This window comes from Nicotiana attenuata, unplaced genomic scaffold (genome assembly GCF_001879085.1).
Source record: "Nicotiana attenuata strain UT unplaced genomic scaffold, NIATTr2, whole genome shotgun sequence".
Lineage (NCBI taxonomy): Eukaryota > Viridiplantae > Streptophyta > Magnoliopsida > Solanales > Solanaceae > Nicotiana > Nicotiana attenuata.
Window position 1 is genome coordinate 198,854 of NW_017671640.1, and position 21,121 is coordinate 219,974.

A 21,121-nucleotide genomic window follows, 5' to 3' on the forward strand; every position below is an offset into this window, starting at 1 on the left:
ATATATGCATTTTTGCGAGACTGCGCAGACTGCTAGGTGACAAGTAGGTGTGTCACCTACTTGCTTAAATGAGAGTCTAAAAATGGGCTATTTCGGGTTGGCCAAAGAGCCCATTTAAGGGATTATCTCATGAAATATAACACTCAATTATATAAAACAATAACCAGACCTAAACCCCTGCAAACATCCTCCCAAAAATTGCCCTCAAACCCTAATTGATTTTCTCTTCTTTTTAAGTTTTAGTTGGAGGTAAAACCTAGAGTTTGAAGAACCAAGATAGGAGATGAGTTATTAAAATAATAAGGTAAGTTTACTTCTCTCTTCCATCCATTTTTTCTGCTCTAAATTCATGGGAAGTGATTCTATATTTGTAAGAACTCACGGAACGGTGATCGGAAGCCGTGAGTTCGAATTATTCACTTGTAGCGGACTATTTTGTGGACTGTTTTGTGTTGCTGTTGGATTGCATATTTTTCTACTATTTTTTGGAGTTTTGGAGGAGGAAGGGTGTGGAGAAACACCACCTAAATTCAGGGTGGTGGGCTGGTTGTTCGTCGCAATATTTTCGGATTGTTTGACACTACAACGGTGGTCGTTTTGTGTATAAAAAGATTGGGGTGTGTTGGGCTGTTTTGAAGTATTATGTGGTGTACATAAGGTTAAAAAATAATGTATATATGTTTTTATTATTGTGTTCTTGAGTTGTTGGTGTTATCTTGAATTTGGAGGAAGTAAGGATTATAGGGGAGATGTTACCCGTTTTAATACAAAATAAGTTTTGTTGTTTATTGTGTGATAGTGGTAACTTTCGTAACTTAATGATATGGTTATTATCATTGTTGTAGATTAAGGTGCGAAGAGGCGAGTTCAACTTGGTGATTAGAAAGATTGTGATAAGGTATGTTAAGGCTAAACCTTTCTTCATTTTGGCATGATCCTGTAACAACATGAGTTTGATAACGAGGCATAAAGAGAAGTTTGTATTCATGAACTTATGTACATTATCCTAGTCTCATAAGTTACAGTATTCTCCCTTATCGGGACTTTATATTCAATTGAGTATTGCCTTCTTCCAGTCAAGAGAGCAGAGGGTTTGTATTTATACAGTATTACAGTATTTTCACCACCATCGAGCTATAATAGGTGGGCAGGCCTCTATTGGGCAACCTCTAATCAGATGGTAAGTAATATTCCGATCCTACTGTGGCCGAGCGCCTGAGCGAGCCCAGAATGGCCGAGATATCTAGCCTAGTATGGTCGAGCGCCTATGAGCGAGCCTACTACGATCGAGCAATTACACGTACCGAGCCTTATAGGTCCGGGCATTTATTTTACATACTATATTGAGAGACTTGAGTCAGTATCAGCAGGTAAGTATATCTCCAAATCATCTTTGATTCTCAGTTACTTTCAGTTATTATATTATCAGTTCAGTTTCAGCTTTCAGTTATTTTATTGTCTTACATATTCTGTACATTATTTCGTACTGACGTACATTTTCTGGGGACGCTGCATTTCATGCGTGCAGGTTCAGATAGACAGATGAGTAGACCTCCTCAGTAGGTGTTTCCCGAATTCAGCTTGATCGGTAAGCTCCACGTCCTTCGGAGTTGCCCGGTCTAGGGTTTTGTGTACAATTATGTATATATGTATATATATTATGGATAGGTCGGGGCCCTGTTCCGATCACAGTACATCCATCAGTAGAGGCTTGTAGACATATCCTGTCAGTTAGTGCAGTATGTTGGGCTTGTAGGTCTTGTATGTATATTTTGTTAGTTTGTCAGCTGTAATTGTTATGACGGCATTGTCGGTCCAGCTTTATATTGATGTTTACTCAGAGCTAGTTTGCATTCAGTTTTATGTTTTGCTTCGCAAATTGTCTTGCAATGTGGCCTCATGGCCAATGTATGGCATTATATGTTGAGAGTCCCTTAGTCGCATGTTGTTACGCTAGGTTAAGTGAGACACCTGGTGCCGGTCTCTCCCCTAGGTTCGGAGCATGACATTATGGTTGTCTAGGTATACACCAAAACTCGATGGTTCAAAGATATCAAATCTACCGATTGACTGAGTATATCCGACATATGTTCACTAAGGAAAGTTCAAAGGGAAACCTACTCATCCAGATGCGATTAATCCTTACTTGGGCATCACACAAGTTTTTTGCATGTTTTTAAATATGTTTCCATTCCCCATTCATGTCGGGGATTGTTAGGTTTTGTGAATGAGTGTCAATGAAAAACGAAAGAGGCACCTTTTGAATTGCACCTCTTCATCTCACCCTTTCATTATCTATATATCTAGAGGCTTAGCCTCATGTTTAAAACATGAAAAAACTGAAAACTTGTCCCCTCTTTTCTACATTATTGCATCACTTTTTCAATTCAACATAAGTGTCAAGTGTGATTTGCTCCGTTTGTTGAGTTTGCTGAAGTTCTGTGATTTGTAGTGCCACTATCACAGAATAGTTATTCCGTTCTATCCTGGGAGGAAATAATCCGAAACCTTGGGCAATTGTAAGGGGATTAAATTCCTTAAGGACACACAATAAATTTGTGGGCTCGGAATTTTCTGTTTTTGGTTATTGATCTAATATTTTTTTACTTCTCTGATTTTATGGCTTTGAATACATGGATTTATCAACATTAAATATAAAGTTAACATATGCAATTCAGAGGTGCACACACAAATCTCTTAATGAGAGGTGTCTCACTGACTCTATACGTAAGGAAGTTTAAGGGAAAGAAAAGGTAAAAAAGAAGAAGCAAATAGACACGCAATAGAAGTTATGTACACTTTTGTTGTAAAAGAGCATTAGCAGCTAGTCGGCGTGTGGACACCGCACTAACCTCAGTGTGCTACTTGCCAGCATATCCGCCACTATCGTTATTCATTTTATCTAGTTTCACTTCCTTCCTAGAATTACTCCCCGCCGCGTATTGGCATTTGGTGTATGTATCCGTGTTTCTTTTTTCCTTATCTCCTGTTTGGATTTATTTACTGTTCCTCCCTTTTGCTCTATACACGGCAACAAAATTAAAAAACAAACGCGACATATCGTTGAGTGCACGCGTTATGAGGCTACTATTACTATTTCAATCATTTCTTCAGAGTATTTATATAGACCTCGCCACTCCCCAATCAGTCAGTCAGTATATCCTCTCTCTACATTTTTCTTGACCAAAGAAATATGGCTTTCCCTATAGTTTCATGCTTATTCTTTCTTCTTATGATCTACTCTGCAACAGCTTGCGATCGCTGTGTCCACCAATCAAAGGTTGCTTACTTTTCCAAGGCTTCTGCCCTTCAGTGTAAGCTTTTTTTATATTTTCTACCCCTACTCAATTCCCTCTCGTTTCTTTATTTTTATAATCTTGATGAAACTATATATTTCTGTTGGAACTGAAAAGAAACCTAGCTTGTTTTTAAACTTATTGAGCATCGGCTTCTCAGAAATAATACTACTCTTTTCACTTGTTAATCACTCTTTATTTGCGTATGATTCCAATTCTACAGCTGGTGCTTGTGGTTATGGCTCCTCAGCTGTAGGCTTTAATGGGGGTCGGCTTGCAGCAGCAGTTCCTAGTCTCTACAAAGAGGGAGCTCGTTGTGGTGCTTGTTATCAGGTTTTAATTTATTTACCATTTTCGTCCCATAGCATATATGCAATTCAATTTATTTCAACAAAAGAAAAGAAAAACTAGTGGAAATTTTAGTCACTGAAAATATATCCAATATTCTTCCAGTTGATTTATGGAACCTAATTGAATTGCAGATAAGATGCAAGAATTCAAAACTTTGTTCAAAGGAAGGTACTACGGTGACTGTAACTGATCAGAATACCAACAACCAGACGGATTTTGTAGTCAGCAGCAGAGCTTTCAGCGCCATGGCTAATCAAGGCAAAGCTCAAGACCTTCTCAAACTCGGTATCGTCGATGTCGAGTACAAAAGGTCCGTAGGTTACCTTCACTTACTCTGTGCACTACTAGTCTAATACTATGTACTCTTTCAATCTCAATTTATGCAACATTTTTTTGCTTTAAATTGGACTAGATCAATTTAATATTTTAATATTTAAATATAAATATTTAAAAACTATATAAAAAGTAGTACTTATATAATTTATCATGTCAATACGATTAAAAAAAATACATTTCAGAATGGTAGTCAAATTTCATATGGTCTCGAGAAGTGAAACGTGAGGCGTTAAGACAGAGAGAGTACAAATTTCTCATGTTGCAAAATTGAACACTTGAGTAATTTGTTTGAGTTTAAGCCACAAATAATACGTTCCAAGTCCTTAACACACCATAGTGATGCTAGCTTAGGTGGTTTTGTTACAACTGCCAAATATTCTTTATTTATTTTTTAAAAGTACCAACCTTTTAAGAAAGAAAATTATGTTAGCATGCCCCACTAGATTAGATAGACAAGTGAACATCACTGTCCAGAGCATTATGCACGTGTATTATATTGAAGTCATGATATGTACACATATTCACGATTGCATTAGAGAAAAATTGATAGGATAAGATTTCCAGATGGATGGTTATATGCTAAAGCTAATATTTCGGGAATAATATTTTTGGTGGGGACAGGGTGCCTTGTGATTTCAAAAACAAGAATTTGGCTATTCGGGTGGAACAATCAAGCAAAAGGCCAAATTATCTAGCAATCACCTTCTTGTATCAAGGGGGTCAAACTGAAATTGTTGGTGTTGATATAGCTCAGGTAAACTACTACGTTAGTACTATACACTTAAATTCTTTTGGAGTTGAGTAGAACTATTGGTTTTTGTACCAATTAACTAATGTTGGTGGTGCGTTTAGGTTGGATCATCTAACTGGAGTTTCATGAGCCGAAATGAGGGAGCAGTTTGGGACACAAGCAGAGTACCAAAGGGCGCATTGCAATTTAGGTTGGTGGTGACAGCCGGGTTTGACGGCAAGTGGTATTGGGCTAAGGCAGTACTACCGGCTAATTGGAGAAATGGGGTGATCTATGACACACGACTTCAGATCACTGACATTGCTCAAGAGGGTTGTTCTCCTTGTGATGATGGAACCTGGAAATTCCCTTAGTTTTTTTTTTTTTTTCACTTGTCACAATCTCTGTGAGTAGACATTAGTTCTTGCGTCCATAGGTGCAAAGAAGATATATATGTAGATTGATATAATAGGAGTTTCATTTTTTTTTTTTTGGGTTTTAATAAGTAGCTCATAATATGTATTATAGCTTTCCAAGACATAAACTAATGTTCAGATATTTTAAAACACTTCTCTCCTTGTCCCAGTTGTCCCTATGCTTATGTAGAGATCTTCATATTTGCAAAGACTTCACCATGCACAATACTGAATCATATTAAAGATATCTCAACTTCTATTTAAACTCTCTTTTAATTGTCCAACCCAGTTCCAAGAGTGGTAGTTTGATTCCATTTTATTAGAGTGACAAATTGGCATTGATATTGTAATATTAATGGTCCACAATTGGACTAAAAAGTGACATTAGTTTCAAAAAGAAAGTGCCATTAGTTAGTCACGACCTCTACAAATAAAACTAGAAGACCATTTTACAGTCAAGTTTGGTTCCTTGATTGTAAACTCATTGGAGAACAAGCCAAGGGCCTCTTCCTATCTGACTCTATGGTGAAACAGGGCACTCCATGAGGGCCTGCTAATTATATAACCCCTAGAGCGTCAAATACGCGGCTAATCCAATAAGCTAAAATTCTTTTTGTACGCGGCAGCCGGCAAGGAATCAAAATATATGGAGCGGAATGACAGAGTCATCTCCATGCTCAATTTCATTCAGAAACTGCATTGCTGATCAACTTGACTCTACACGAATTCAATGACTCTGCCAAGTAAGGTAATGTTACCTATCTTTTTCGAACCTATGTTCTTTAACTCCTGATGTGAAGGCTAAAAATAATAATGTGAACGCGGAATTAAGATGACAGATTTCTAATGAATTTTAAATTAACCATTCTGCGCACATAAAAATTTTGTGCCTCATGGACCATAAAATCAATAGTAATTGCTTGGTGACTTAGAGGCTAGAGCAGAAGGCACACATATGTCACACAAGGCCGAACACTTACTTGATGTTCATTTATTAGTACCCAAACCAGTATATAAAAAAAGAAAAAGAAAAAAGAAACATCCACTGTACATTGTGAACGAACTCTTTGCTTATTGTATACGGTACAGTCGTGGTCCTATATATCACAAATTAATAGATTATTACACCAGGGTGGGTGTGGGTGAAAGTAAACACAACTGAGGCGATTACATAGTCTCAAGCAAGAGACCAGGGTTAAAAGACCTCTGGTTGCCGCAGTCAATGTTGTCTCCAGGACTTACTCCAAGAATGGAACAGTACCTCCTATAGAAACCAATACGATCTTGGACCCTAGCGTCAGAGCCATGACCACATTCCAATCCCCCATTGATGATGTTTGTTATGACACCATATCCTGGGAGGCGGTTCGCTGCTCTGTCAGCCGCCGATGGTGTCCATCGCCCCGTGATCACATCGTGACAAGATGGCTTCGGTGACTGAGCCGTCATCCAAAACCAAATTGCTGACATAACTGAGACGACAACATTGGTGGCCACCAGATCAGGATTGTTTAGGAGGTTCTGCCCTATGGCTCTCCCACAAGGCCCGTAGTTGTAGTTGCTGAAATAAACATTAAAAAAATAAGAGTTAATGTTTCATGATATGCCAAAAGTTATTTTTTGGAGGAGCAGAGCACTATTGCGAGAAGATATGTGTCTATATAAACAGAATTACAAAAACTCACTACGAAATTTGGATGGGGCCTCTTCCGTAATATTTCTGGCCAGGAGCACATGGCCACTAAGAACTTTGAACACAGTAGCTAGGAGGGTTGCCTTGTTCCCTAAGGTAGCAGTAACCCCATGCGTATCTCCCATCCGGTGCTGTATCCCATCCTCCTGCCAAAAGGGTCTATTATATTGTCAATTAATTAATCAACACAAACGCACATCCAAGTTTACCAACGATTTCGAGTTAATCTCAATTGATTTGTTTGCTATATATATATTTGGCATATGAGAAATTAAAGGTTATAATGTGAAGGTACGTAGCATTGCGGGCGGGCTTACCAGTAGTTTCATGAGAGGTTTGGGCAAAGAAAGCAGCAACCTCCCTTTTACGCCTGGTGGTGTCACCCGTGGTGCCGAAGCCACGAAATGATCTTGCAGCAGTGATAAAGGCATTTTAAGTGTAAAAGCCCTTCCCTTGGCATGCATTGTCATTGCGATGCTTGAGCATCTGACCAAACATGGAACTGCCGATGATGTTGCTGATGTCCCCAGTATTAGGACCAGGAGTAGGGGTGGGTGGTCTTGGGGTAGGTCCAGGGCCAGAAGGACACTGGCTTTGACACTTCCCCGGACCACAATAGTCTTGAGTGTTTCCGCACCATCCAAAGTTGCTACAGCACATTCCCGAGGGACAACGTGCACCTCCCGCCTGTCTACCGCATTGTTCTGCCGAGACAGCCAGGAGCAGAAACAAGACTAGTAGAGAAGAAAGAGCTGTGAACTCCAAAAGTCTCATTTTGACCTTTTTTACTTGCGGAATTGGTGAAGAAGAGATGGCAAGCAAGTAAAGGAGTTGGGGATATATATATATATATATATAGTAGGTTGTGACTTGCGACCAGATATCGTTCAATAAAGAAGGATAATCTCATAGCCTCCCTTATCCAATATTTTATTCAGCAGCTTAAGTTGACAAGTTACAAATATTAATAGGCGGCTCTTAAGTTTTTGTAATATATAGTGTCCCTGACATCCATTTTGTATAGGAGTATTAAACAAAAAAGTGGAGTCTAACTCGCTGAACCTCTGGCTGATCGTCTAAGACCACGTAACATTCTTTGATTATTGAAATGTACCTGGTAGAGTGTGGATAAAGTGTTTATAGGTTGGTAAAAGACTGAAATGAATACTCCGAATATGATATGAGAGTACTGTTTTACTTTATGTAACATCATATATTAACTATTTAGAAAGAAATCCTTCTTTAATTTAACCATGATTTTATCAAATATTCTAAATTATAAACAATTGTGACTCATAGTACTGTGTTTCAAATATGTCAATATTTCTTTGCCTAATTCCCACAAAAATCAAATAGTTTGACTCTCATACTCTTAAGATCACCACATAAAATGGAACACATGGAGTATAGGGCTACGTTGGTCAAATCCAGATCAGCCCTTTAAAAAGTCATTCACGTCTTTGTATCTGTTAAGGTTACCTTCATCAACTTTGTAGCAGCCCCTGAAAAAATCATCACATCTTTGTCTTTCTCGGTCTTTTATACCAAACCATTCATAGAAAGAAAGAGGATATATATATATCCTTTAAGCTAAATTCGAGTCAGTATTAGGTGTTGTTATTCGACCGCTATCCTACGTCTTCTTCTGCTTTCTCTATTGCGACAAACTGTGTTATGCCTCTGCTTGCACATTTAGCTTCAGACCTCGGTTGATGTCGAGTTCATTGATGGAGCTACCTTGCATCTCACTGTTTGCTCTACAATAGATTAAAACTAAAGGTGAAGTGCCATGTTATTATAAAGATGAGTCGTTAGAATATGCCATATCATATGCTCACTTGTATCGTCAACCCAACTTTATTTGGGAGTGAGGCGTAGCATTTGTGGTATATGCTCACTTTTATTGGCATATATCTTTGGGATAATTTCACCTTAGACCCGCGATTTCAACTTCATACCTACTTGTCTTAAATTAATTCTAAGGCGGCTAAACTTTAAACACTTCGTAAATTTCAGCATTGTAATAAAATTGCTCCGAGGCAGGTGGAAGTTTAATGTAAGGGAAGCAACTTTAAAATGGTGACTTCTCCACTTTAATGACATCATGTAGTGCGGGCACAACCATTCCTGCTAAATTTCTTTTTTCACTTCCTTCACCTTGTCATCTTGGCTATTGTGAATTCTGTTTCGACCACCAAAAAGGAATTAATAGCCATTAACTCCCTCATATCCAATAGAAAATTCAGAACAAATGTGATTGGTGGATGCCCACCAGTAGTGTATCCGTCTGAATCTACAAACTACTACAGGTCCATAATATGTCCTCTGTTACGCTTCTTTCAAATTTTCTCTTAAAGAATCCACATGTTACTGTATTCCATGAACATACATAACAACATTAACTTGAGACCCAAAAAGCCGTGATTTCAGTTCCTACTTTCACATACAGTAGGATAAACAGTTACCATTAGAGAAAGGAGTTTATAAGAAGCTGAAAGGCCTCAATTACAAGAACTATCAGGTGTCCACTTGATGGAATTCAAATTTATTCTGAATGTTACTAAGCAACGATTAGCCATTAAACGTTTTCAACATTACATATGTATGGCAAAATCTGTTTATCTTAGAGTGGAAACGTGGGGGGTGGAGAGCTAAACCTGTGCAGCCTAATGAGCACTTTTCCTCTCGTACATCATCTACGGGTTAAAGCTGATCATATTTGACCAAAAGGAGAAGAACCTATCATTAACTTACCAATAACTGGATACATTTGCAATCAAGAAGGTGGCTATATCTCTATCAACATTTTTATAAATCAGGGGAGATGAATTCTGGACAATCACTTAATTATCTGAAACAGGATACCTTTACGATCCTTTCCAACTTTTCTGCTTCTTCTCTTCAAGTCCAGCAGCCTCATTTAACATGTCTGCAGCATCTTGGTTCATGTCCAGTTTGGCAAGGGCAACTGACTGCATGTAGAAAGCCGTTGGCCAATCTGGATAAACGCATTGTGCTTGCATAGCATCACGAAGGGCCGCATCAGGTTGATCACACATGAGATAACAGATACTGCGTCGTGCATAAACGGTTGGGGAGACCATGGTCCCTACATCTACAAACTGTGACAACAAATCAAAAGGTAACTTGCTAAGAAAGTCAAGTTTTCTAACTTCATTCACTCAGCTTCTTGAAGTGAACCACTACTACAGAAAGATACACGACGGTACCAAAAATATGTGAATCTAGAATGTTGTAAACCCAAAAAATGTGAGTAATGCTGACCATGCAATAAATAAACAGGAAAGAAAAGTAAAGTAGCACGATAGAAATTCCTCATTTGGATCGTTTGACTTTCCGTTTTCCCATTCAGCGGCCCATGGTCCCACGGCCTTAAATGTTATTTGTAGTTTGGCCAACAATCTGTCGCTTCAGCCAAACCCAAGCCCTGACCAGCTAACCCATCCCATTTGGCCATTCCTATCAGTTTGCACCAGTAAGCTTGTGTTGTCCTTTCCTCTTATAATCTCACACTAAATATTGATATTAATATTTTTTACTCTCCCCACTACAACTTGCTCCAAACGACCAAAACCTCAGTTGTTCAATTGAAAAATCAGTAAGTTCCCCCATATCTCTCGGAAACCGAATTCTGTACAGAGTTTGATATGATCCTTTTTTCAGAAATCAATGATTTTTTTCATTTTTTTCGGTAGATCAACTGAGAAATTAATGATAACTTAAGGTAGGAAAGAAAATCCACATTCATGCCAACTTTTATCTAGTCAAAAAATAGTTAAGCCCAGCATAATAAGTTGCTTAGGTTCCAACAGAGCAATAACATATTGAACATAGATAAAGATCACATTAAATATCGCCCCAATATTACTGTGCTCTTGCAACAGGCTCCAGTTCTTCAATAGTTTGGGTTTCCAGCTGACTGCTAGAGTAGTAGAACTCTATACCAGCTGACAGCTATAGTAGTTGAACATGGATAAAGATTCCAGCTGACTGCCACAGTAGTAAAACTCTAAACCCACTAACTTCAAATCCTAAATCCACCTTAACTTATCCATGACATAAAAGCTATTGGCAGAAGCTAGAGATCATAGTATAGGTTGATTCATAAGCAAATCCTTGTCCAGTATATGTCACTCTACTAAACAATGTACGATTTATAACTTTTGAACATTAATTTCATATTTAATTTCCCATCAATTCCAAGAGTATCTTGCTTCGGGATGCCTCCTCTTAAACCATTGAAGAAAATTCAAGTGAGCAAAAAAAAAGATACTGAACCTTGTTAATCAAAATCCTAAACTCAGCAGATGTATCAACTGTCAAATGTTTAATTTGAAATAAAAAGGCATATACCGAAATTTCACATTAACATCTGTTGGGCTAAGCCAGCCCAAAGACACTCTTAATATTGGGTGATATTGTCCGCTTAGAGCCAAGCTTGTATAGTTTTCCCCAAAAGGCTTCACACCATTAAGAGTGTCCCTACACCTTATATGTTTCTTTTTCTTTTCAGCTACTAATGCGGGACTTTGTTCTCACACCCAACACGTTTTTAGAAAGAAGCAGTTCATACACTTGGACCAACAAAAGAGAAAATCTCGTACAAGTAATTCATCGCAAAGTCACAACTTGAAACCTAGGTATTTGTATAATTTATCCTCAAAGAGATTTGCTTTGTTTTGGCAAAACATGAAATTAACAACACAAGTAGTTGTTTTAAAAACCAGGGAACAAAATATTCCAAGGTGGTAATATTTTATCATTAACCAAATCTTATGTCACACTTGATGAGCGTGCATATTTCAAATTCATAGTGTGTTCCTGTGATTTTTCTCTAGCTAAATTCCAGTTGGCTATTAAAGGAACACAACTTTGAGCTGAACTTACAAGTAAAACATAATAAAGTTAGCCACCACAGGGAGCTGTGCAAGTTCACCTTGTAAAACTTGTAAATATAGTGTTTACTTTTTGTGCTTTTCCTCATTAGAATTCAGGAATTATAAACATATGTTGGACACCAAATTAAAGGTAATACACTCATAAGATTGGCACTTTGTATATAATATAGAGATTCTTTTAAAATCTTCCTACACTGTATATAAATATAATTTACTCAAGCTAATAGTGATGAATAAAAGTTCACCTTGTAAAACTTGTATGTGTACTGCTGTTACCTTACTCAAAAAAAAACTTGTGAATATAGTGTTTTATTTTATGTGCTTTTCCTCATTATTATTCAAGAATATTATAAGGGTATAAACATATGTTGTACACCAAACTAAAGGTAATACATTCCATAGGATTGGCACTTTGCATATAATATAGAAATTCTCTTACAAATTTCCAACACGGTATATCAATATAATTTCCTCAAGCTAATAGTGATGAATCACACAAATAACAACAAAAACTACACCTCAATTCCAAGCAACTTGGAGTAGGCTATATGAATCCTCACTGCTAAGCCACTCCATTTAAGCTCACCTCAGTTCAATAAACTATAAAACTATACAAAAAATAAAATGAAAAGCGCTAGTTACTAGAAGTTCCCTAGATTCTACTGGAATATATATCTCTGACAGGACTAAAAGACTTATAGAAAACATTGAACCTAAAGAAAACACACTAACAGGACTAAAACTTAATCCGACTAATTGGTATCACATATATAGATCTTTATCGTATTCTATTTTTTGCTTGGGCTTTTGCATGGATTCCAACCACACAGATACATTGAAAATTGCCGTTAATATCCATCTTCTAGATATTGTATCATTTAAATTGCACCATTTGCTAGGTGACTTACATGTTTAATCATAGTAATTACAATAGAAAACCATACCTGAGAATAACAATCTATTGCCGTCTTGAACTCTTTATCACGAAAAGCATAGTCCCCGCGCTTCCTTGCCTCTAGCATATCTCTCATTTGTTGAGTCCACTCTTGGAAAGATAACTGGTACAAGTAATGTTCAGATCCGACCTTTAGTAAGAGTAGTAAGAGAGATTAACATTCGCGAACCAAGCAATCAATCGTGCCAGTCAATTTTACCTCATTGGTTCCTTCATCATCTCTGTAGTGTGTCATAACCAATATCTGATGGATTGCTGTGAGATCCATTCGAGAACATGCTTCCCCAATTGGTGAAAGAGGACGCTGGGGGGCTGGTGGGGCTGGTTGGGCTTCCTCTTGTTTAGAAATTCCAAGCATGACATAAGATGGAATCTGAAATAGGATAACAGCAGCATAATTTTACTGCCTGAATCATTCGCTCTCACCAATATTAGTTGAGCTTTCCCCCTAGCTATAGATTCTTGAGTTCTGAGTACTTGAAGCAAAGTGTTCTGAGTACTTGAATTCCCTAATTGTATTTGAACCACACAAAACAGATTATTTTATAGGCTGTCTCATGGAAAGCTAGTCAACGAAGGCTGGAAACACAATATTACTCATATTGCACCTGACGATTGTATCTGTGATGCAGCATTACATTTTCAAGCAGTTGAGAAAGCAAAGACAAATTTAAACCATGAGCGAGCAGATTATCATCCATATTCTTTGCCAACTTTACAGGATTAGAGTAAGAAAATAACCAGCAAACTGCTTGTTGCAAGCACTTTGTTTGTTGTGACGAAGTTATGTCCCTTACATGCTAGGGGTGTGAACTCGTTGAAACTTAGGAATTAAGTTTTAAACAGCCACTTATAGTATTTAAGTGCATGACATCAAAATTGTAAGGAGAAAAACTCAAATTAACGAAGTAAAAGGTCACAATATATAAAAATAATAATTTAACTCAGCCACTGGCAATTGGTTTTGGCTAAGATGATTTACTTTCTGACATGGTAGAGTCCAATACATGTTCCTGTAGTCATTATCCTCTCACATGTCATGGATAGTGATATTGCTGAAGATTTGCTTCAGTTACTGTTGCAATTTTTTAGCATAATAAGTTATCTTAGTTTTAGGGTGAATATACTTTTTTGAATTTAAATTTCTATTAGATTTTTTAGGTTTGTTGAGATATTTCAGATTTTTTGAATTCTTGTTATGCAGATTTTTCTGCATATTATGCTCTCAAGTTGGCTATTCAAAGCCCTCTATGTTTAATAAAAAAGTAGAGACATTTTCAATCAATATTTTTAATATTTTTGCTGCCTCATCTTTTGAAAAACCAACAATGGTATCAAGAGCTTCATTGGTCTTACGGGATCTGTGATTCTTCTAAAAAATCATTTTTAACCAATATCAATTTTTAAACCCATTTTCAAACATGGCAAGCAACAGTCTCTCTTTGAATGCCCCACAAACTTTCACTGGTGAAAACTATCTGTGATTTGGTCAGTGAAAATGAAATCATATCTTGAAGCTTATGATTTATGGGAAGTTGTAATGGAAGATAGACCATTACAACCACCCCCTGCAAATCCTACCCTTGCCCAAATTAAAACCCACTCAGAAGAGAAAACCAAAAAATACAAAGCCAAAATCGTGGTTCAAATTCAGTTGCAGATTCAATTTTTTCTAAAATTATTGAATGTGAGACAGCAAAAGAAGCTTGGGAAAAGCTTAAAAAGGACTATCAAGGAAGTGATCGAGTCAGACAAATGCAGATTCTAAATTTGAAAAGGGATTTTGAATCTCTTAGAATGCAAGAAGACGAGGCTATCACTAGGTATTCTAATAGGATTTCTTCTATTGTTAATAGAATCAGGTTGCTTGGTGAGGATTTCAAATATGACAGAATAGTTGAAAAAATTCTTGTGACGGTTCCAGAGAGATTCGAGTCCAAAATTTCTTCTCTAGAAGAGTCTAAAGATCTCTCTACTATCTCTGATGCAGAATTAATAAGTGCTCTTCAAGCACAAGAACAAAGAAGAGCATTTAGACAAGAAATGGTTACTGAATGTGCTTTTTATGCACAAAACAAAAAAGAAAAGGTCAATTATCCTCTTTGCAAATATTGCAAAAAGAAAACACACCTAGAAAAATTTTGTTGGTGGAGACATGATGCAATATGTAGTATTTGTAAACAAACAAGCCATGTTCCAAAAGTGTGCAAGTTCAAACACACTCAACATAGTCCTCAAGCACGAACAGCTGAAGCAGTAATTGAGGAGGAGTAATTATTTTAGAGCAACCGAAGCAAAGGAGGAGTGTTGAAGATTTGCTTTAGTTACTATTGCAATTTTTTAGCATAATAAGTTGTCTTAGTTTTAGGATGAATCTACTTTTTTGAATTTAAATTTCTGTTAGATTTTTTAGGTTTGTTGAGATATTTCAGATTTTTTGAATTCCTGTTATGCAGATTCTTCTGCATATTATGCTCTCAAGTTGGCTATTTAAAGCCTTTTATGTTTAATAAAAAAGTAGAGACATTATCAATCAATCTTTTTAATATTTTTGCTACCCCATCTTTTAAAAGAACAACAGATATACTATGTCCAACATTCAGTGTTTCACATTCCCATACTCCGGGCATAGGCTTTTCATTGCTCATGTTTCAACATTAATAGTTCATGATCTTGCGACGCATTAAGAGAAAGTGCTATCATTATCAAGATCATAAATGAAGATTATGGGCTAATCCACCGAAGCAAACTGGTTTTGGGCACGAATTCACCGTCACTCTCTGCTATTTCAGTTATCTTTGTGATGTCAACAGAGTAAATAAGTGGGAGTGGCAAATATGATATTTGACATCACAAAGATATTCCAAATAACAGAGGGGGATGAAGAAATCGGGCTCAAAAACAGTTAATTGAGGCGGATTGGCCCATAATCTTCATTTAAGATCTAAATGATATCAACTTGCAAGTTCTATCTATTTGATGTCCCGAAATTCTTCACCAAAATCAATAAGATGTTGGTAGATTGCTTATGGATAATCAAGAAATTGAAAAGGTAAAAGAAAAGTTGGGTACAAAATAATAGATATGTTGCAAATTGAAGCAAAGGCGGCCGGATAAATAGTGAAAGTCAATTCTAAAAATTAGAAATTATAGCTTCTAAAACACCAATATTCCAGGAAATAAAGTTATTCGATCTTCCATAAGTAACAACTTAATTCTCGATGCTTGGTTATCAGTTATCTAATTTTATAACAAGGAAATTATCAGGACAACCTCCTGACAATTTAGAGTCTTAACAATACAGATTTGGATGCACATGTTCCAGAGAGAGAGAGAGAGAGAGAGAGAGAGAGAGAGAGAGAGAGAGAGAGATGAATGAGTTACTAGCCTTGGTCAATCTGGTTAGGATTAGGAACCAGGCTCTTGAGTCTTAATCCCCTCAAATACGGATTAGGAGTAAGGATCTCTGTTCTAGGGTTAATTGATCAAATTCCAATTAGATCATTACCTCAGTTTTGGTTTGTAATGGAGCAAGTGTAGCAACAAGATCCTTTGTACTCGGCCTCTCCCGAGGTTCATCTTGCAAACATTGTGAGGCAAGACCAACAACAACTGTTGCTTCTTCTGTGGAGAAATTACCCTCCAAATGTGAATCCATTAAAAGGATGATGTTGTTCCCCCGTATCATGTCAAGTGCCTACATCCCAACACAAAATCTCACCATTACAGATAATTCTTTAAAGGTAGTGCAATCGTAGTTCCACATTAAGATTGTCCAAGAAACATCTAATTTTGCAACAAGGTTCCTCCTTTTAGTTTCATAGTAATTTATAGTGACATGTTAGCAGGCATTAGAAACACAGCCACCCACAACTGAGGGATGAAAGATCAAATCAAAATATGCCATTTACAAACCTCTTGGCAATTTCACCATCACAGATAAGTAAATTATGGATAAGATAGACCAACAAAGAGGAAAATGCAACATCTTACTTTACTTTGCTGGGAGTGATAGGGAGAGAGAGCAACTCACATGACTTGGAGGAATATGCTTTCCACTTAGAAGGTCCAAAAGGACCGTGCCAAAGCTATACATGACACTTTCAGGGGTGACCCTTCCTGGAGAACACAGTTAAGATCATGTTTCAGATATAAGGACCATTCATGCACGTTAAGGGACACATTAAGCTATACTGCAGATAGACTAATTACTAACCATCAACTGCTAGACCATTTATAATGAAGACGAACAAAAAGTCTCAAGAAAATTTGCAATTGATAAGATTCTTCTTCACCTTCATTGTTGAACGTAGTTCATCTATGGCTACATGATAAAACAGTTCTACAGTATATTACAGGCACCATTACTTAGAAAAGAAAATATACATATAGTTGCCTTCTTTTTCCTGGAAGCAGTTGAAAGATTTCCAGATTTCACATGTCTCTCACATAGTTTAATGACAAGCCCATTGGAAACACAATTGAAAGTTTCATTGATTTAGAATCCACTTTATGACCTATTAGTACTCCCAACATAGAGTACATTAAACATTTCTACTTCAGAAGAATATATTTCATATTCAGCTTCACCATCCGCGAGACAGAATGGGAGCATAAGAAAATAGCAATATGATGCATAAGTAGAATCCTGGTTCATTCAAAAAGGTTCAAAAACAATGTATAATATGAATTCGAGGTGCAATAAGGTGACTGCAGTCATAAAGTAAGAGGATAAGAAAACTGATAATTTTTCTAAGCTGAGAAATGTTTACCATTTCTTAAATATTCGGGAGGAGTATAGGCAAGATTTGTGCTATAACTTTTCCCATCGCAACTATTTTTCATTAGACCAAAACATGAAAGTCGTGGATCACCATCCTACAAAGACCAGTTAAGTATGAAATCTCATCCTGTTAGCAGAAGCTGAAGATACAAATACAATATTTTAACTAAGCGAAGGAACTAGAGCAAAAGTTTCTCCAACTACAGGGGAAAATAGTTCCTGATAATACCTCGTCAAAGAGAACTCTATAAGCATTTAGGTCATGGTATAATGGACGGCCTTCATTTGTACAATATTCCAACGCTTCAGCTATGGAAAGTGCCACCCGAAGGCGCATAGCCCACTCAATCATCTGACTTTCCCCTGGACACAATTTGTGGAGCAGCGAATTACAGGAGACATGTGAGGAGCCGATAATTAAATACTCCTTCGTTCCAAAAGAATGACACTTACTTATTAGTTCGTTCCAAAAAGAATGAAACATTTTCAAGTTTGAAAAATATTCAACTTGAACTTCCATTTTATATGACAAGCTTTTATAGCCACATAAATGTTATTGACATATTTAAGACCACATGTTTCCGAACTCTAAATTTCTTTATTAAACTCCGTGGCGTATAAATTAAAACGGAGGGAGTGACTAAAATAGATCTAATAAGAGTTGTAGTGTCCAACATTGCCCATCAGCAGCCTATCGGACATTAAATAATTAGGAGTAACAGATTCAGTTAGAATTCATTTTACTAAAGAATCTAAGGTCTACTTCTATAGAGTTTGATCAAGAAAACGTACAGTGAAACAAATGCTTAGCAAGAGTATCATTAGGCATGTATTCAGCCACAAGCAACCTCTCATCACCATCGCAGCAATACCCAATTAAATTAGCCAGCCTCTTATGCCGCAACCTCCCAACTCCCCATGCTTCCTCCTTCAAAAAAAAAAAAAAAAAACATTCAAGCTGATTGAAACGCAGATTATTATTGACAAAAACAATTAAGGAAAATTAAGTTCGTTAAGCATAATTACGGCAAAGAGCTTAGGGTCAGGCCAGGCGAGTCTAGAGAACTTCTTGACAGCGATGTAGCGGCGGTTTTGGAGTCGGCCTTTGTACACTACATTGGGGGCCTTCTCCCCACTTTCGGATACAATTAATTCAGAGCTGAAATTATTGGTGGCGGTTTTGAGGTCAGTTAATGAGAACTCGGAAAAGGAGGGGATGGTTGCGGAGTCAGGCGCGGCAGCAGCGACGGCGGGTGGGCGATTAATGAATGGCTCGGTTTGGATAGGGCCGTGATTTTGAGGCTTGTCGTTTTCTGGGTGTGTTTCATTACTGGGAAAAAACTTGGATTCACAACAGCCCATGACTCTATCCGTTAAATGCTCAGATAACAGAGAGAAACATGTTGGATAATGGGACTTTTTCTGCTTTCTCCCTCTCTTCCTGTTAGAAATGAGAAAGAGAGTGACAAGCGTCTAGGTAGTTGGATTGCTGTGTTTTAACAGTTAAAACAACAAAAAGACACTTCCGTCGTGCGACCCTCTCCCTTCTGTCCTGTCTGAAATCGAATAGGTAAAGATATTTTAGTGGATACTAAAAGCATGATTTGGTGACTTTTAAAATCTGTCTTTAGCTTAAAGTCAAACTCATAGTAGTTGCATTCTTTAGTTTATCATTTTTACTGTACGATTTGTTTCGCGGGAGGGGAGTCTTATCAACAAATATATGGGACATGTGGCGCGATCTCTATATACAAAAATATAAAGCATGGCACCTCTCATAAAGGATTTATATTTATCCTTTTCTCCAATTTTTTGCCTTTTTCCTCATTGTTCCTTCATTTTAGGTGCTTAAAATTTTTCCAAACGGCACGTCTCTTTACTAGCCTGCCAATTTTACGAACCGAATGTCTCCATTTTCCTGATCTTTTGCCTATTTACTCATTATCATTTCAAATTATGTGCTCACTACACTTCAAAGCAACGTCGATCTCTTAATTATAGCCCGTTTGTCCAAGCTGCAAAAATCAGCTTATTTTGAGAAGTGCTTTTTTTCAAAAGTGTTTTTCTCAAAAATACTTTTGGTGAGAAGTAGTTTGTGTTTGGCTAATTAGTTTGAAAAGCACTTCTGAACAGCAATTAGTGTTTGGCCAAGCTTTAAAAAACTGCTTCTAAGTGTATTTTTCTCAAAAGTGCTTTTCAAAAAAGTGCTTTTGGAGAGGAGCTACTTTTTTCTGCTTCTCCAAAGCTGCTTCTGCTTCTCCTCAAAGCACTTTTTTTTCTTCCAAAACTTGATCAAACACCTCAATTTTGGCCAAAGGGCTTTGCAAAAAAAAAAAAAGCACTTTTGGCCAAAAAGAAGCTTTGGCCAAGCTTTTGGAAGAAAAAAAAAGTGCTTTTGAGGAGAAGCAGTTTTGGAGAAGCAGAAAAAAGTAGCTTCTCTCCAAAGCACTTTTACTTTTGAGAAAAATACACTTAAAGCAGTTTTAAAGCTTGGCCAAACGCTAATTGCTGCTCAGAAGTGCTTTTCAAACTAATTAGCCAAACACAAACTAGTTCTCACCAAAAGTACTTTTGAGAAAAGCACTTTTGAAAAAAAGCACTTCTCAAATAAGTTGATTTTTACAGCTTGGCCAAACGGGCTATTAGTCTCCTTATCTTCCTCTTCTTTTTTCCTCTTGCCAGGTTGTAACCTTCATATCTTCCATCCATAAAGGCTTCTGTTCATACCACCACCAATTTCTTCTACATATTAAAATTCTCCTATCTTCCATTCATAACGTTTTTTTCCCTTCCTAGAGGCTTCTGTTCATACACTGTCCAAAATGCGTCTCTAGTGCAAATTAAAATTATAAAATGAACATATTGGTTTGTAGATTAAAATTCCAGAATTAACACATTGTTTTTTTTACATGTTCTTACTGTTTGGTACTATTGTGAAAGAATTTTTTTTGAATAGTTCCTTGCCAAAATAAAATCTTAAAGAATTGCTATAAAATTATTTGATTTAACTTTGCTAAGAAGTAGTTGATTTATTGTGTCTTCTATGCTGTTTATGTTCAAGTAATTGACGATAGTTCTAAAACTTCTTTGTTCTTTTGAGAAGTACTGATTTTGTTGTTGCTTGTCTATATGTCACGACCTAAAACCTAACCCGTTCTGATGGCGCCTATCGTGATACTAGGCAAGCCAACATTTTCAAAACACTTTCAATATTTTGACATAAATGAATTAAGACATTCAAAATAACCGAAGTTTTCCATAAACACGGGGTAAACCCAAAATATAAGTGCGGAAAATAGCCCGACATCGGGGTGTCACTAAGTCATGAGCGTCTAAACAATCAGTCTAGAAACAGTGTCTACAAGAGTCTGTGTCAAAATACTAATACAGGAAAGAAAAGATAACAAGGAAGGAGAGCCAAGGACAGCGAACGTCGGCAGCTACCTCGTGAATCTCCGATACTCAACTACGCACGATATCAACGTTCACCGCGTCTGGAAACGCCTGGATCTGCACATGAAGTGCAGGGTGTAGCGTGAGCACAACCAACTCAGTAAGTAACAATAATAAATAAGGAACTAAAGATAGTGACGAGTTACACAGTTATAGTTCATTTGCAGTAATTTCAGCAAGAAGTAGACA

The 21,121-nt window shown here is 37.0% G+C and overlaps 2 protein-coding genes and 1 pseudogene across 3 annotated transcripts; 1 reads left to right on the top strand and 2 right to left on the bottom strand.

Annotated features, from left to right (window-relative positions):
* Positions 1 to 3,131: 3,131 nt before the first annotated feature.
* On the top strand, positions 3,132 to 5,292 carry LOC109209438 (expansin-like A2). The gene is made up of 5 exons (XM_019372702.1): positions 3,132 to 3,314; positions 3,520 to 3,629; positions 3,779 to 3,957; positions 4,605 to 4,737; positions 4,836 to 5,292. Exons 1-5 carry the CDS (start codon positions 3,194 to 3,196, stop codon positions 5,085 to 5,087), a joined length of 795 nt encoding a protein of 264 aa, XP_019228247.1. The 5' UTR covers positions 3,132 to 3,193; the 3' UTR covers positions 5,088 to 5,292.
* Positions 5,293 to 5,972: 680 nt separating this feature from the next.
* On the bottom strand, positions 5,973 to 8,726 carry LOC109209440 (annotated as a pseudogene). The gene is made up of 3 exons (XR_002065353.1): positions 7,140 to 8,726; positions 6,815 to 6,968; positions 5,973 to 6,690 (listed from the first exon to the last, which is right to left on the bottom strand). The product of XR_002065353.1 is annotated as an endochitinase 3-like (transcript).
* Positions 8,727 to 9,246: 520 nt separating this feature from the next.
* Positions 9,247 to 19,092, bottom strand: LOC109209439 (probable serine/threonine-protein kinase At4g35230). The gene is made up of 9 exons (XM_019372704.1): positions 18,506 to 19,092; positions 18,272 to 18,407; positions 17,709 to 17,842; positions 17,469 to 17,574; positions 16,730 to 16,815; positions 16,205 to 16,393; positions 12,896 to 13,069; positions 12,686 to 12,799; positions 9,247 to 9,944 (listed from the first exon to the last, which is right to left on the bottom strand). The coding sequence occupies exons 1-9, from the start codon at positions 18,839 to 18,841 to the stop codon at positions 9,690 to 9,692; spliced, it is 1,530 nt and encodes a 509-aa protein (XP_019228249.1). The 5' UTR covers positions 18,842 to 19,092; the 3' UTR covers positions 9,247 to 9,689.
* Positions 19,093 to 21,121: the final 2,029 nt, after the last annotated feature.

Excerpts from the sequence above, each read along its gene's own strand:
- LOC109209438 (XM_019372702.1), top strand. The coding sequence starts at position 3,194 with ATGGCTTTCCCTATAGTTTCATGCTTATTCTTTCTTCTTATGATCTAC. Across the intron at positions 3,630-3,778 it reads GTTGTGGTGCTTGTTATCAG|ATAAGATGCAAGAATTCAAA; the intron begins GTTTTAATTTAT and ends ATTGAATTGCAG. Across the intron at positions 4,738-4,835 it reads TTGGTGTTGATATAGCTCAG|GTTGGATCATCTAACTGGAG; the intron begins GTAAACTACTAC and ends TGGTGCGTTTAG.
- LOC109209439 (XM_019372704.1), bottom strand. The coding sequence starts at position 18,841 with ATGGGCTGTTGTGAATCCAAGTTTTTTCCCAGTAATGAAACACACCCA. Across the intron at positions 13,070-16,204 it reads CATTACAAACCAAAACTGAG|ATTCCATCTTATGTCATGCT; the intron begins GTAATGATCTAA and ends ATCCTATTTCAG. Across the intron at positions 9,945-12,685 it reads CAATAGATTGTTATTCTCAG|TTTGTAGATGTAGGGACCAT; the intron begins GTATGGTTTTCT and ends TTGTTGTCACAG.